A 15,574-nucleotide genomic window follows, 5' to 3' on the forward strand; every position below is an offset into this window, starting at 1 on the left:
AAAAAGTAGACTTTCAATTCCTTTGTTTTTTTCTTATTCTGTTGAAAAAAATTCTGTCACACACACACACAGAAGCAATTTTTTTTTAATTGACTGCGAAACCTTCCTCCATAATTTCAGAGTAAGTTAGTATTTTAAATACATAGCAACTTAAAAGAAGACTGAATAAAACAAACGTTAAGACATTTGTTGGACACATCCTTTGTCAAATCCTTATAATGGGAAATTTTAAAATCACAAAAACTTGCAACAGAAGAAATCAAAATTCATACCTCAGTCATTGCTACAGAAAAGCTGAAGCTTGGAAGGGTGGTGAGTACTACACACATCATCATAACAGGTCTCCTAGCAAGGAGAAAAAAAAAATAAGCAAAAGCAATAATGTACAAGATCAACAGTTCCTGCTGCATTTTGCTAATTTTGCAGTTCCTATTCCATTCATATATAGTTTTTCTAAGAAGCTACTGGTTCCCTATTTCTATTTCCCAAATGTATGGCAAAGGGTAGCACATGCAAAAACCAGAATGCTTTTCTGGAACAAAGGGATGAGAAATTTTCAAATAATTAGGCAAACAAAGACTACTGCAAAAATCCCAGTATAATGGCATGCAGCATTTTCATAATTTATGAATTGGAAACCTGCTCACTTTGGAATCTCATGATCACCTGGAAAAAAAGAAAACAACCAGAATTGTTCTCTCAAGTTATACTATAACCCATGTTATAAAATTGATTTTTCACAACTAAAAATCCAAGGATAGTATTGGACTTTTAATGGTGAACTTAATGTAGCATATACAAATGTTGATTCTCAATGCTGCACACCTGAAACTTATGTTGTAATGCAATGCTATTACAATAAGAAAAACAAATAAAAATTCATTTTTCAAAGAATATATTTAGAGATAATATATTATTACTTTAAAATGAAGAACCTGGGGCCTCCCCTGGTGGCGCAGCGGTTGAGTGCTGGGCTGCGAAGCTGCCCGCAGCCTCTGCAGCACTGTTCGATCCCCAGCAGCTAGCGAGGGTCTCACATGGCCTGGTGGCAGACCTCTCCTGCTGTGCCCACTGCTCCCCTCAGCAGTGTATTTCATCAGTGTGCCTGTTCTGTTTCCCGCTCTGCCTCTGGTGAATTCTCTCACTCTCCCACGCTTCTGACTGTACCCAGTGCTTGTATAAATAAATAAATAAATCTTCTAAAAATAAATAAATAAAATGAAAAGTCTGGAAATTTTTTTTGTTGTTGTTGTTAAGATTTATTTATTTATTTATAAAGCACCGGGTACAGTCAGAAGCAGGGGAGGGTGAGAGAATTCGCCAGAGCGGGGAACAGAATAGACAGACTGATGAAATACACTGCTGAGGGGAGCAGCAGGCGCGGCAGGAGAGGTCTGTGCACCATGTGGGACCCTCCCCGGTGGCCAGGGATCGAACCGGAGCTGCAGAGCCTGTGGGCAGCTTTGCACCCAACGTTCAACCGCTGTGCCACCAGGAGAGGCCCTGTAAATGTTTTACTCAATGAAAAAAATCATATAAAAATCAATCAAATACTTATTGAGATATAATATGTACATGATATTATGACAGAAAGATTTGAACACATATTTATTTTATTTTTTTAAAGATTTATTCATTTATGCATACAAGAACTGGGGTACAGGCCAGAGGTGATAGGGGTGAGAGGATTCACCAGAGACAGAGTGGGGAACAGAACAGGCAATTAACTGAAATACACTGCTGAGGAGAGCAGCGGGCGAGTCAGGAGAGATCTGCTGTGCAATGTGGGCAGCTCCCTGGCCATCTGGGGATGAAACTCTTGCCATGCTGCAGTGCTGCAGATAGCTTCATAATGCTGCAACTTCACCCCTTGTGCCACCAGGGAGGCCCCATGAACACATATTTAACACCATTAATTTACTGGGAGGCAAAATACCCAGAGAGGTCTTTGACAATGACTCATTTACTCTTTTTTAAATAAAACATACATTACATTAATTACATTTACATGATACTATGTTTCTGAGCACAAATATTAGTGTCTTTCCTATAAGTAGTTTTCTATAAGTAGTTTTCTATAAGTGTCTTTCCTATAAGTAGTTTTCTCTTTTTTTTTAAAGACTTTATTTTTTAAGATTTATTTTTATTTATAAAAGAACTGGGGCACAGGTCAGAGGCACAGGTGGGTGAGAGAATTCACCAGAGACAAAGCAGGGAGCAGAACAGGCAGAAGACCAAAGACACTGCTGAGGGGAGCAGTGGGTGAGACAGGAGAGGTCTGCCATACCATGTGGGTATCTCCCTGGCCGGCCACGAATTAAACCAGCACTGCAGAGGCTGTGGGCAGCTTCACAGTGCAGCGCTCAACTCACTGCACCACCAGAGAGGCCCCGACTAGTTTTCTCTTTGGTGCTGCAATGCCTCCCTCCATCCTACCCTGTCTTAAATGGTCTCAGATATAAACATAAGCTAGGAGGCAAGAGACCACCTTTCATGGCCAAAGTCAGTTGGATCTGGCAAAACCAGAGGTAAGATGGGATTTTAAATTAGTAGCTTTGCCTCCTTTTCTAAGCCTAGATCCAGTACCTGGCAGTACTCAACTCTCCAAGACTGGCTAGAGCTTTCTCCACTTGGTCTCTAAAAGATGAGAGTGCCCCAGGGATTGCTTCTATGCCTCTTCTTTACATTATCTCCCTCTATTATTCTGGCCAGTGGCATGATTTTAAATACCAACTGTCTGTCTAACACCTCCACTTGGATGTCTAATAAGCAAAAAGACAACTTATGCCTCCTGCAAAGAATCAACAACATCAACATCATCATCAAATCCTGACTAACTGCCAAAATACCACCTCTGCTAACTCTTTGTACTTGATCCAGTATCATCGCTCACCTGCAAAGTTTCCTAATTGGCTTCCTGTTAGAGATGCTTCTATTCTCACCTAGCAACAATTTCTCCATAGAACAGTTTTTGTTTTTATTTTTAAAGTTAAGTCACATCTTATCACTGCCTGCTCAAAAATCTCCAGTGGGGTATGGTTATTGTTTAATGGGTAAAGATTTAAAAATGATTAGAATGATAAATTTTATGTGTATTATACCACAAAACACACAGATTTGTGTGTTTTATAGATTTTTTTTCAAATCTCCAATGAATATATTTGGAGATTTACAAGTTTCACATAAAAGATTCTAAGAAAATTTCCAATATATGAGCAATGTTATTAGAATAAGATTAAAACCTATTACACTTTCCTACATGATCTACATGATCTGTTTTCTCTGTTTTCTCCCACTCTCCTCCTTACTTGGGTGTAAAAATGTCCTCTGCTTTCACACAACTCCAGCTTTCTGGTTATTTCTGGTTTTCTGATGATGACACCAAACATGCCCCATCTTACAGTTGTACAATGACTACTCCTTTTGCCTGGTATTCTCTACTTCTAGGTTGTCATCTCCTTCCTCTGACTTGGTCATCCATAATCACATTCTAATATATCTCTGGATGGATGGATGAATGGATGGATGGATGGATGGACAAACACATAAATAGGTACGTAGAGAGGTAGACAGGTAGGTAGGTAGGTGGAGGATGGATAGATAGATAGATAGATAGATAGATGCAGCCCTTATGACTATACAAAATTCTTCTGATCATTTCTTTACTTGCTGTTTATTACACCACTCTTTGCAGGTACATAAGCTAAGTCATTCACTGTTTTATCTCCAGCATTGAGATCATCTTTTTTCTGAAATGGACCTTCTGAGAATGCAGTAAATTCTATGGAGCCTTCTCAGAATATTTAAATACATAAAACAAAATACATAGATTTACAAAAGGAGGCAATTACATTCATTTTAAATGTTGTACTAATAATATATTTGTCTACTTATAAAAACATTCTCGTCTTATTTTCTTTGGATTACTCAAGATCTAATAGAAACTATAATCACTCATGGTCTCACAGTAGGGAAGATTTACAAACCATTTCCTGAATTATCTATAAGAATTACAGTGTGATATGGAACAAACTATGTTAAAAATGTCCAGGTCCTGATAATACTATTGTGGTTTCTTACAAACATTAATAATGGAATGAAATACTAGCTTTTCTTAATAATAAAGAAAATAGGATGTAATTTGTTTCTTATTCAAGTTCAAGAATCTCATAATGCTAGAAAATGTCCAGCAGATTTGGAATTTTGTATATACTAAATGAATAATGAAGCAGTTAAAAAAACTGAGTATTAATCCAAATCTGTTTATTTAACCAAATAAAATAACCTGTACTTGAAAATGTTGACTTACTGCTAGCATACACTTATAATTTACTAATGGATGCTATGAATTGATTTATATGCTCCAAAAAGGATATGTTGAATTCCCAACTCCCAGCACCACAGAATTTAACATAATTTAGAAATCTGGTCTCTCCACAGGTAGTATCTTCAAATTACATCATTAGAATGGGTCCTGATCTAACAAAACTAGTATCCTTATAAAATTGGAAAATTTGGAGAAAGATACATACTGAGGAAAGTTTACATGAAGAAACACAGGAAAATACCATGTGGAAATGACAGAGAACAGGGTGACACATCTTTAAGTCAAGGAATGCCAGAAAGTGTCAACAACCCATCAGAAGGTCGGGAAGAAACATGGAACAAATTTTCCCTGGCTGCCCTCAGAGGAACCAACCTTGCTAACGCTAACCTAGAACTAGAACTTCTAGTTCTTGACCTAGAACTTCTAGCTTCCAGAATTGTGATACAACATTCTTATTCAAATTTCTGTGTCTAAGTCACCCAGGTGGAATATTTTGTTATGATAATCCTAGGAAAGTGAAACAGATTTCACTACCTGAAAGTGGGAACAAGTAACTAAAAGTGTGGAAATGGTTTTGGAATTGGGTAATGGATACGTTCTGAAAGAGTTTGAAATGCATAAAAGAAAAAAGCAAAGTTGCCTAGAAAATACTGGTGGTAACAATATTAACATTAAAGAAAATCCTGGTGGAGAAAGTCTGTCCTATCAGAGAATACATAGATTGATAGAACAAAATGCTAAAGAGTTCCTAGTGAGATCTTAGATAGAAATGAGGTCTTGGACAGACAGACAAAAATGGAAACTGGAGAAAAGAATCCCATTGTAAACTGGCAGAAAAATTGATTGTGTTCTATTGAGCAGAATGTAAAATTTATAAGTGATGAACTCGGATGTCGAGCTGAGGAGATTTTTAAGCAAAGCATTGAAAGTACTGCCTGGTTTCTCCTTGCTGATTGAAATGTGAGAGGAAAAAGACAAATTAAAGAATGAATGATTAAACAACAAGGAACCAAAACTTGAAGATCTGGAAAATTCTCAGCCTATCCATATTGCAAAAACTGAGAGAGCATTTTCTGGAGTGACACCAAGGGTGTGACTTGTGAATCCAGTCAACTATCTCAGCAGAAACACTGCCAGCTTGGACAGAAGGGGAAGAGATGGGACAAAACGAAGAAAAGTTGTCAGACTTCTGGGATTCCATAGGCACAGGAAATGGGCTCATAAAACAACTTTACTGCTAATATGTATTATCTTTCCAGAAAAGGGAAGAATGACTCTGACAGTGATTCAGAAGGTTGGAGGCCACTACCGTCATCATGGGCCCAGAATTCTCTCCTCTGATCTGCAGAGCTGCCATGACTAAGGAAGTGAAACTTCCATCTTGACAAACCCAGAGGGCCAAGCATGCAGCTCCCAGAGGATTATTCTCAAGCCCTACCAAAATATTTTGCCATGATATATTTTTACTGAGTATTTCAAAATAGAAGTTTTATCCTTTTTTAAAATGCTTTGATTTTACAAAGTTATATACCTGGTTAATTTGACATGGTCAACCCTTAAAATTTGATTAAATTAGTCATTCTGGGTTGTTTACTTGTTTGGAACCCATGCTTCCTTTGTTTCTTCTAACTTCCCCCTTTTGGAATGGGAATTTATATTCTATGCCAGCCTCAAAATTGTATTTTGGAAGCAAATAATATTTTGCCTGGTTTCACAGGGCTACAAATGGAGAGGAATTTTTGTGCTATGATGAAACATATCCAGAATCTCACCTATAATTGATTTGGATGGTTTAGATGATGAACTTGGATCTTTTAGTTAATTACGTTGAAATTTTGGACTTAGGGTTGATGCTAGATTGATTAAAACTTTTAGACATAATGGGATGGAGGAGTCTATTTTGCACATAGGAAGAACACAAATTGGGGTTGGGAGCAGAAGGCAGACTGCTAAGACCCCCAGTGGGATACATTGAAGTCCTAACTCTCAGTACCTCAGAATGTGACTTTATATGTTGAAATCCCAACCCCCAGTACCTCAGAATATGAGTTTATCACCATAGGCAATAAATTAAAATGCCATCAGGAGGTAGGCCCTGAGCAGATACCTTAAGAAAGGGAAAATCTGGAAACAGATATGCACATAGGGAAGACCATGAAGAAACCAGGGAGATGTCATTTGAAGATGAAGACAGAGATCAGGGTGAAACATTTATAAGCCAAGGAATGCTGCAGATTGCAAGCAACCCCTCAAAGACTAGAAAAAAGACTTGAAACAGATTTGCCTTTCCTAGCCCTTGGTGGGAACCAACACTGCCAACATCTTGATCTTGAACTTCCAACTTCCAGACCTGACACATGACGTTTCCATTGTTTAAACCACTCAGTTCTGGCTATCCTAGGAAACTAATATAATGAGCAACAGAATTTATGTTAGAAATATCATAGACATTTTGATGGTAAATTGTACCCTTGGTTATGAAATAAGAGACAAAGTTTCAATTGAAGTCAATAACATAACAATAGCTGAAATCAGTAAGACAACAGTGTATCAATGAGATCATATCCAGACATTTACAAGTCAATCATCTCCCAAGGAAATGACTAAGAGAGTAAAGATCCAGAAACCATGGAATACGAATAACTGATAGAACTCCAGAATCGAGAAGTCTTAGCTCAACTGGGATAGAATATGGTTGAGATGGCAGCTATCTTCAGGTTTTTAATGCTTTCATATAGATACAGTGAGCTCAGAGGGAAAGTGACTTCAGGAGACACAATTCGGAGAATCATTATGAGTGGCAGTTTATGAGATCTGATGAGAGTGCTCAAAAAAACAGTAAAAGGGGGTAAATCAGAGACAGTGAGTAGGGTTCCTGGACAAGGGCAGACTCACTGATATATAAAGAGGGGCAGAGGAGATGAAGTCTACAAAGAAAGGTGGAGAGGACATGACATGGTGGCATATTTTATATCAATATTAGGAAATAAGAATATTCTCATACTTAGAGATATAAAAAGTACTTAGTTCTCCTTAAAGTCAGAAACAGATTATCTGTATTATGAGAAATAGGATGGTAATGAACTCTAATGTGCCTTCCAGCTTTAGGATTCTATGGTATAATGTCAACACTGAACTCCAAGTAAAAGGAAGGGTAGATTTCAAGGAATAAAACTGATGTGCAGAAACTTTTAAAGAAAATTATTACTCTATCAAAAAAGACCAGAATGGAATCAGGGGGACAGAACACATCAAAATCAATGTGGACACCAGTTGCTAAAGGTTGTCAGAGCCCCGATATGAGTTAATCAAATACTCTTCTTTATTACTTAGACAAAAACAACCAGGTCAAATGATATGACACTAGACACAAATATCTGAAAATTTAGGGAACCATGCCAGAAACACAAGTGTATGGCAGCCGCAGAAATGAGGGTCTACTGGAGTGAGGAAAAGTTACAAAGAATAAGGATCTGACGCAATCTGGTTATATGTTGCATTGACAGGAAAGAAAAGAAAAAGTGAATATGTTCTTGCTGATTTACTGGATATGGTGAGGCAAGAAAAAGAAAGTCTGTAGTCAAGTATGAGAAAATGATTTTGATTGAGTATTTAAGAAGATCACAGATCCACTGAGACGATTGGGAGCAGAAGAGGTGCTGAAGCAAAGCCCTAGTCGTGCAGGACACTTGGATGCACTATGATGGAACAGGAAGTTGCTCAAGAGACCAGATGTCTTGGAGTCAGTTTTGGCTCCATTACTGACCATGTGGTCTTTCAATTTCTATGTGCCAATTGTCCATTTTCAAAATGGGCCCTCTAAGTGTCCTTATGTATAAAGATTTGAGAATTAACTAGTACAACAAAGTATTTACAACTATACTTGGTATATGTTAACTATTTAATGAATATTTGTTGTTATTTTACTGTGATTATGACTACTACTACTAATGATAATAATAATAACTACTACTACTACAATTCCACCACTACCTAAAATAGAACGATAGCAAATTCTCACTGAATATATTACAGACTTAAGTAAGGTACAGTGTAGCCCAAAACACTGGTGTCTTTCAAAGTAGGCACTTCCCAGAAATCCTGACATGCTATGGTCTATAAAATAATTGTAATCTCAAGGATACCATAGAATTACTAGACACAGCTCTGGATCCCAAGTCAATCTGAGAATTCCCATGAGTCCTCTAGGATTATCTTTGCTCCAAGATTCCCTCTGCCTGGAAATTTGCTCTAATTTCAGGCTAACCATAGCTCCATGGGTTCACCATTGATACACCAAGAAAAGACTTTTCTTATCTACTGGGATATGCAAGTCTGTGTGTGTGTAAAAAAATTTTGTTCATTGCTTAAACCATCTTCCTAATCTATTATAAATTATAGTAGACATAAAAAACAATTATTCTAAAAGAATGAGGAAGTGTTTAACAAGAGTACAGGAAAGAGCACTGGATTAAAGTTCACATTCTGCTGTTGTTGTAGTGCATGTCTTAAAACTCTCAGAGATTGTTTCCTTCCCTATGAGTCAACTTTACAACACTGGGATAGATACAGGTTATGTGAGAAAAATGAAACCTAAAGTCACCACGTAAATGCAAAACACTATAAGATATTAATCATATCATTTATATGGCTCTGAATTATTCTTGAAGGATTAAGGAGACAGATGTCTTTTAGCATACAACTTTCTTTGGTTTTATCATATTTTCTACCACTTCTTGGTCATTCTGAGGATTAAACAAACTCCACAGTAATAACACCAATATTCATTGAGTCCTTATTAACTGCCAGGACTATATGAGGATTTATAGGCATCATTATATTCAGTTTCTTTAATGTAAAAACTAGGGTGCCTCTATTTTGCTTATGAGATAACTGAAGTTGAAAGAATTTAAAGAACTTGCATAAGATTCACAAGTCAGTGTTGAAACTGGAATTTGGCTTCAGATATGCACAACTTGGCTGTATGCCCAAGGCACACCCTTTACCAGGTGGATAACTTACTCTCTCTTACAAACCAGCCTCACAGAGATCATAGCAATATGGACCTAGAAGGGGTTGTAATCATCAATAAATCTGTGAATACTAAAGTTTTATGAAATTTCACATACACAACCATTTAAGTCTCCTTTGAAAATAATGCATACTTCTAATCCCTACTTTCTGTAACAGCAATTATTTTTCCATTATTTTCACCTATCATTCAAGACACATGACACACTCTGTATTGGCAACTATATTAAAATTGCAAATACACATTTTTAGAACTTGTATCTACTATTCAAACACACATCTTTGGGAATGTATCTTAGTGGCATTAAAATGTATCTTAGTGGCATTAAAATAGTTGCATTTTTCTTGAAATACCCTTGGCATTCAAAGTCAGAAAGAGTAAAAGAAAAGCTGCATGAGGTAAATGAGACAGCACAGGTCAATCAGGGCTTATAAATCTTCATTCCACCACTTATCAGCTCTATCACCTGACAAGGTTAATTACTTCTTTAAGTTTCTTTTATTCACCAATAAAATGAGAATACTTGCACCTATCTCACTGGGTTGTCATAAAGTTTAAATTTTATAGAACAGAGTACAATTAGAATAGTGCTAAACGAGAACACTGCCCATTCACTCTAGCTTCTCTCCTATGCCAGTAAGGGAAAACATTGTGACAATGCTCCTGACTGGGGCCACAGGTAATAGTTTCAGTTTCACTGAAATTACAGATCACATGTCATCTCTATTAAACTATTTAGAATACTTGTGGCCAACCACACCCACATACAGACACTAAATTCTAGAATAATATTCCAAAAAAAAAAAGATGAGAAAAATATACTCAGGAATGTCATTACTGTGACTGTTCCAAACACCTGTTGAAGGGGGAGTAAATGGACCAGATGTACAATAGAAACATGTAGACCAGGGACTGGGAATGAAAGACTACTCTCTTCCTTACACTCAGGAGATTGGGAACTTGTCCTTCTAAGAAGCACTGTAAATCGTGGTCAGAAGTACCAACTACAGCATGAAATGGAATAGGCCCAAGGTCTGGCCCTTCCACTCACTAATTACTGACTAGGAAAGTTGCTTAACCTTTCTAATCAGTTTCCTTTTTGGACTTAGAATGATAAACCCATGAAAATATGTAATTCCTGTGGTGGTACAGAATTAAATGAAATACACACACACATATATGTATTATAGCACATAGAGATTAGTAAAGAAGCAATTATAGTCCAACAATAATAATAAATTATATCGGAAGGCTTACTGCCTGAATAATTTTCAGAACCTAGGGCATTAGGAATTTGAGCCAATGTTAAAAAACAAAAATCAAAGGGTACCTTCTACTGGTTGACTCCTGGGTCATTTGGACCTTCCACCATTGTGTCAAAACTTTTGGCCCAACCAAGAGTCTTAGACAATCAATATAACTCCTACCAAGGCATGGAGGGTGCAGATCAGATTCAATTCCTTGCCAGGTGATTCTGAGGCTTTGCATAAAAGCTTGAGAAACCTCTAAGTGTCACTGATAAAAACAGTACCAATCTAATGGATTATCTCCAGAAACCCTTCAACAGCTACCCACAGGAAGCTTTCAGTTCCCTGGCAAGTTTCTCTGGGCCACATCCAAGCATCAGCATGTGAAGAGGGCTTCACAGACCCCACACTTCAGCTCTTTCCTCTGCTCCCTCCCAACAGTATTTCTAGCTGAATTGATTTATCAATTATTTTTACATTTCTGCCCTTGCTTATGTTAAAGTTCCCAGTTCCTTGCTTTCCAATATGTTTCAGTTTGACTTTGAAATAAAAGATAAGTATGAAAGAAAATTTAGCTTATTGAAGGAATAACAAATGAGTAAAAATCAGTTTTGAGGATCTAAAGGGAAAACTATAGATTACTATCAGAGACTTCATCTTTACAAGGATCAACAATGATAAGCTGCAGTGTTAGCTAAATTGACATTAAACCTTGATGTATTTTAAATATTATTATTATTATTATTATTATTGAACTACTCCCCCAATCTAGATAATAGAATTTACCAACAAAACATTATTTTTTTTAAGTTTTCCAAATCACAGTTAGCATCACAGGATGCCTTAGACCTATAAAATAAAGCAATGAAAACACTCAAAAATACACATTACTCTAAGTCTTACACAAAAGTGAGATCTCATGTCATAAATTTGTGATCATGATTTCAATAAGCTAACTGGAAACTTTATGTAACTTAGTGTAAGAGAAATTAAACCCAACATTTACCATTCAGGATATAGTGGACTCATGGCAACTCCAAACTGTTAACACAAATAATTCATTATCAAAAATTATTTTGTGAAAATTATAGAAGATGCCATACTATCAGTACATTTATAGAAATGGTGATTATTATTTCCCATTAATCTTACATATGTACATTTATGCTATGCTAACATATTATATAAGAAAGTAACTTTGACAGCATTCTAGGACATTTTCTGTTAAAGAATTCTTTTACTGGGCCTCCCTGGTAGCGCCGGCAGTTGAGCATAGCGCTATGAAACTGTCCACAGCATCTGCAGCGCCGGTTCCATCCCTGCCAGGCGCGGAGCCTCTCCTGTCACAGGCTGCTCCCCTCAGCAGTGTATTTTGGTCATTCTGCCTGTTCTGTTCCCTGCTCTGCCTCTAGTGAATCCTCTTACCTTCCTGCATATCTGGCCTGTACCCCGGTTCTTGTGTAAATAAATAAATCTTTAAAAAAAAAGAATTCTTTTACTTACCATCCTTTAATCTTTTTGTAAAGATGACGTTTCTTGTATAAGAGAACTTTTACAGGAACCCAAATCAACAGACTCACTGAAGCCACATAGGCAATAGAACAGGAAACAATCAACCAATAATGCGTTTTCTCAGATGTGTTCATTACGTTATGATAGGCACTGGCAAACTGTTCCATTATCACAAGTGTGGGAACAGAGAAGGCAACATACTCCAGGAGCTCAAAAATCACGAGCTTGATTTTTCTTCCAGAAGGCATCTTTAGCATCCCCATAAGCTTGCGAGCTGCAGACAAGCAAACGCTCCTCCTTCAGTTGTGAGTAGCATATGGACACACAGTACTGAACAAGGATCAAGTTCCTTATACTCGAATCACTAACCAGTGACTTTTTTTTTTATTGACCCTCATATGGTTCAATGATCTTTCAACTTAACAACCGAGGTCTCTTAAAGAAACAGAGCAGTTGTAGAAGTGATCACTTAATGTGTTTGCACATCCGTTATCAGAAGTCAAATGATCCTCTGAGAAAACTCTGGAACACTAGGAGAAACAGATATTTTTTTAATGTAGCGCTAGCACAAAAAATAATTATGTAAATATTTAACTCTTGTTAAGTAGAACCATTGGGATAATATAACTTGAGTTAAAGGGGAAGAACACATGCAATCTCAATCCTGTTTTTATAGCTAAGGAAATTCAGGCAAAGAGAGATACCCAAAACCTGAGTCTTCATCTTGGAAAACTACTCATCACTTTTCTTCAAAGTGTTTGAAAGGGAGCTTGGGCTCACTTTGCCAAGCTTCTATACAGCTTCCTGGTACATGAAATATTTGTTATTGCACATTAATTACAATATGACACAGATTAATGTGATTTTTATTTTTCCAGTCAGGAAACCAAAAGGGTGATATTAGAAATCTGTTATCAGGATTAACACATTCAGAGTGTCCAAATACATATCAAATATTTAAAAGAAAACAACTGCTTGCACAAATAGTCTCCCTTTGAAAACCACTTTTGAGCCCCTATGATAAGAATTTTGCTACATGTTGGGATGTGAAGATCAATGAGTGACAGAAGTTTCCTGCCCTAAAGATGTTTACAGGTCAATGGAGGAAACTAACCTATGAACAACAAAAAATAACAGAAGTATTGACTAAATGCCCTGATAACAGAAACTTCCTTTTTTGACTGTGGGGAGAAAAAGGTAAGATGAGAAAGATGGATGGCAGATTTTGGGGTATGAACATTTCAGGCAAAGCCAAAATGGCTAGAATGGTTTATGAAGAGCTGGTGTGGTATGGCAGGAAATAGGTGGAAGGTAATATTAGAAAAAGTGCCTGGGGTTAGAATGTAAATGTCCCATGAAGGATTTGGGTGGTGTGCATGTGTAAAAGGAATGCTTTCTGAACAGAGGAGTCACCTGATGATTTGAAAAAGGGAATGAGTGCTGGTGTGGAGAAAGGACAGTAACATTAACCTGGAGGCAAGGGGTCAGCCGGGAGCCAGAGGAGTCTAGCCAGGAGGTGAGAGCTTCAGATAAGCTGAAGATGAGAACATTGCATCAACACTCACTCTAATCCCTCTACCCCAGGATTCTTTAAATGGTTTCCCTTGTGCCTGCTGTCAGACTGATTCACACCATTATTTCCCGAGGCTCTATCTCCCAAAATCCTTTGCAGAAAAGACCCCATGGCTGCCTAGTTCTCTAGCTGACCTAGGATTCTGGTGGTGGCTCTAGGGACTCACACTTCCAGCCTTCCCACTGCAGGATAATTAGCCAGCCAGTTCCTCTAGCTGCCTAGTTATTTCACTTGAACTAGAATTTTAAATCTACTGAAATGCAGTAGACGTCCTCTCAGAAGAATCAAAATAAGTTTCTCTTTAATGGTAGTACTAAAGAACAGTAAAATAGCCAAAGGCAAGCAGAAGACAGGGGAGCCTAGAATAACTGTTTTCTGGCTGGGAACTTTGAGTTGAATTTGATTGCCTTCTTTTGATCTCACAGGAGAGTGCCAAGAAGCATAGCCTTTATCCTCTAGCCCTCAGATTAAGGGATTTCTCTGTGTTACCTTTCTTCACTGTCCTCCAAGAAGAAATGAACATTTTCTCCTTTGAAATGCTATTTCCCACCTTTTGATAATTCTACTGCAGTCACTTCTCTCCTGATTTGGTTTGTACACTGGATTTCCTACAAAATTGAAGGTAAGAGACAGGAAAGGATCTGCCATCAAAGGATCTGCCATCAAGGCACCAGGAAAGTGCAGCCACTGTGCTGCCATTGTTGGAAGCCAGGGACTCCACAATGCCATTCTGGAACTGAGTAAATATAGAGGGAAGGGATCTTCAGGGACAGTGCCCATCAACATATCCACAGCATCATTACCCTTGTGGAGTATGGGATAATAGTGCTGGACTCAGTCTGGCCACCAGTTCCCAACATCCCAGAAGGAGCACCCCAAAGAGATGCCTGCAGTATCAGTGGCACAGTGTCCCAACTCATAGAACAAATTAGAAAACAAACAACAGGGAGAAGGAAAAATTACAAATAACCAAGCAAGACCTCAAGGCAAGGACACACCACAAAAAGAAGACACCAGAACCTAACAACAATGACATGGAAGAACTTCCCTGCCTGCCAGATAGAGAATTTAAAATTGTCATGATTAAAAAACATAAAGAAGTCAAAAAGGAAAAGAATGATATAAGAGGTATAATTAATGAAGAATGAAACTGGTACTTAAAGGAGGAAATGAAGGAAAGGCAGGAGATTAATGGAGGAACTAAAGAACTCTGGGAAAAGCAACGAAAACAGAATTGGTATTCTCGAAGATACAGAAACAAAAAGAATCAAAAAAAAAAAGTACAAAGAAAAAAGAATGAAGAAACACTTTGAGAATTATCTGATACCACGAGGAAAGGAAATATGAGAGTTATAGGAATCCCAGAACGTGAGGAGAGAGACCAAGGAACAGAGAAACTATTCAAGGAGATAATCGAAGAGAATTTCCCAAGCATGAAGAAAGAGATGAAAACAGACATACAAGAAGTAAGAAAAACACCAAAGTACCACAATGAAACAAAAACTACAGCAAGACACTAATAGTAAAGTTTCCAAGAGTATAAGACAAGGAAAATATAATGAAGCTTACGAGGGGGAAGAAACAGATAACCTATAAAGGAAAACCAATCAGGCTGACATCAGACTTCTCTGAAGAAACACTTTGGACAAGAAGAGAATAGAGTGACATATTCAACAAACTCCAAGTCAACAAATGCCAACCAAGAATATTTTACACCCTGTAAAGCTCTCCTTCCACTATGAAGGAAAAATAAGGGCCTTCTCAGACAAACAAAATCTCTAGAAATTCATTACTATTAAACCCCCATTCCAAAAAATACTACAGGAAGTTCTAAGGCCAAAACCAATAGAGGAATGGATAAGAACATAATAAGGCAAGGAATA

At 37.5% G+C, this 15,574-nt stretch overlaps 1 protein-coding gene across 1 annotated transcript in view; it reads right to left on the reverse strand.

Annotated features, from left to right (window-relative positions):
- Positions 1-12,366, reverse strand: part of TMEM236 (transmembrane protein 236) — a gene marked incomplete at its 5' end in the record, with an annotated part of 30,631 nt that extends 18,265 nt beyond the window's left edge. The window contains 2 exons of the mRNA XM_084253289.1: positions 273-345; positions 12,110-12,366. Of these exons, the coding sequence (XP_084109415.1) occupies positions 273-345; positions 12,110-12,366 (330 nt within the window). The remainder of the gene's footprint in view (positions 1-272; positions 346-12,109) is intronic.
- Between the last annotated feature and the right edge of the window lie 3,208 nt (positions 12,367-15,574).

The sequence above is a fragment of the Talpa europaea genome, assembly GCF_964194135.1.
Source record: "Talpa europaea genome assembly, chromosome: 14".
Lineage (NCBI taxonomy): Eukaryota > Metazoa > Chordata > Mammalia > Eulipotyphla > Talpidae > Talpa > Talpa europaea.